A 1,711-nucleotide genomic window follows, 5' to 3' on the forward strand; every position below is an offset into this window, starting at 1 on the left:
GTCGTAGATCAGTAGAGTCCGAAAATTCTATAGTATGTAATTGAGTATCAGTTTAAGATACAAATTCGCTCCTCCAGAGATTCTGGGAGGACGAGGAGGTCTCGCGCCCTCCTCCACTCACTGAAGAGGAAAGTCGTTGCGAGCAATATTTCCTCGTCACTCACAGCCGCTCCCCCGAAGGCGGTACGTGGTTCGGTTCCCATTTCGGCATGAGCCTCCAGTAGACATAGGTGTTTCGCTGCCTATCGCTACTTTACTTCAGAATAAAATGGAGACTAGATTGCGAAACCGCGCTGCGATATAACGAATGCCATATAACGAATTCTTAGACGAATATCGTTCGTTGGGACATATGAATCAGATTCCCAGTATTGAAAAGGCCGCTCCTAACGCCGTATATATTCGTCATCATCCATTTTACGCGAATAGTAGCACCACGAAACTGCGTGTCGTTTTCAACGCCTCTTGTAAGACGACAAACCGCATTTCACTGAACGATTATCTACTGTTGGACCTAAGTTACAGCAGGATCTTCCCGCTATTCTATTACGTTAGCGTCAGTGACGCTTCGTTTAGACCGCGGACATTACAAAAATGTTTCGCCAGATTCTGGTTCACTCTTGATACCGATTTCCAGCGGATTCTCTGGCGCCCGTCCGGCGACGGGTCAATCGAGCACTTCCGTCTTCTTACCGTAACGTACGGGCTCGCTCCTCCCCCATACCTTGCGATGCGCGTCTTAAAGCAGCTAGCATTAGACGAGGGCTCCAATTATCCTGCGGCAGTCTCTGTACTTAATGAATCAACTTACGTGAATGAAGTACTATTCGGTGCGGATGGTACCAAATTGCTTGTCAAGTGTCGAACTCAGTTAACGGAATTCTTAAAAAAAGGAGGTTTTCCACTTCAAAAGTGGGCCTCGAATTCTCAGGAGCTTTCCGCGATTTGTTAATCGGTCAAACCGATATGACGGATCATCTCCTATCACAGGACGAAACCTTGAAGATTCTTGGCATCTCGTGGCTTCCCCACGAAGATGCGTTTCGCTTTCTTGTTGACTCATTGCCTCCACTGACGCCGACGAAACGCTCTATTCTATCAATCGTCGCGAGGCCACTGTACGACTCCTTCGGCCGGGCCGCTCTAGTCGTAATTCTAGCGAAAATTTTGTTACAGGAGTTATTATGGCTCCTGCAATATGATTGAATACCTCCCTTCCTAATGAATTGCATCAACGATGGAAGGAGTATTATCTTGATTTAGAGTCACGCAATAATGTCCGAATACCGCGTTGGACAGGCCAACACGGAGATAATCTCGCCTTTGAAATACACGGCTTCGCTGACGCCTCTAATCGAGTGTATGCTACCGTCGTCTATCCACGCACCCTTCACTCTTCAATAGACGTCAAGGTTTGTTTGCTGCGAAAACGAAAGTCGCGCCTCTTAAAACTCTTAGTGTACCGCGACTTAAACTTAATGCCATCGTCCCCATGAGTAGGCTAAAATTCTCAAATTGGATTAATCTTATTCGAGTCACGACCTACGTTCATCGATTTATCTCTAGGTCGAGACGAAAAAGCAACCCTTCCTTCTCTTTGTCATTAAAGGTTGAAAAGCTACGCAATGTCGAGACTGTCTGGCTCCTCTACATGCAAAAAGGAACGTTTGCGCCAGAGCTTAAAGCATTAAGAAATAATTCTTCTCTTCCA

The 1,711-nt window shown here is 46.3% G+C and overlaps 1 protein-coding gene across 1 annotated transcript; it reads left to right on the forward strand.

Annotated features, from left to right (window-relative positions):
- Positions 1-307: 307 nt before the first annotated feature.
- Positions 308-952, forward strand: LOC108760041 (uncharacterized). The gene has a single exon (XM_018505820.1). It carries the CDS (start codon positions 308-310, stop codon positions 950-952), a length of 645 nt encoding a protein of 214 aa, XP_018361322.1.
- Positions 953-1,711: the final 759 nt, after the last annotated feature.

Source organism: Trachymyrmex cornetzi, unplaced genomic scaffold (genome assembly GCF_001594075.2).
Source record: "Trachymyrmex cornetzi isolate Tcor2-1 unplaced genomic scaffold, Tcor1.1 scaffold2124, whole genome shotgun sequence".
Classification (NCBI taxonomy): Eukaryota; Metazoa; Arthropoda; class Insecta; order Hymenoptera; family Formicidae; genus Trachymyrmex; species Trachymyrmex cornetzi.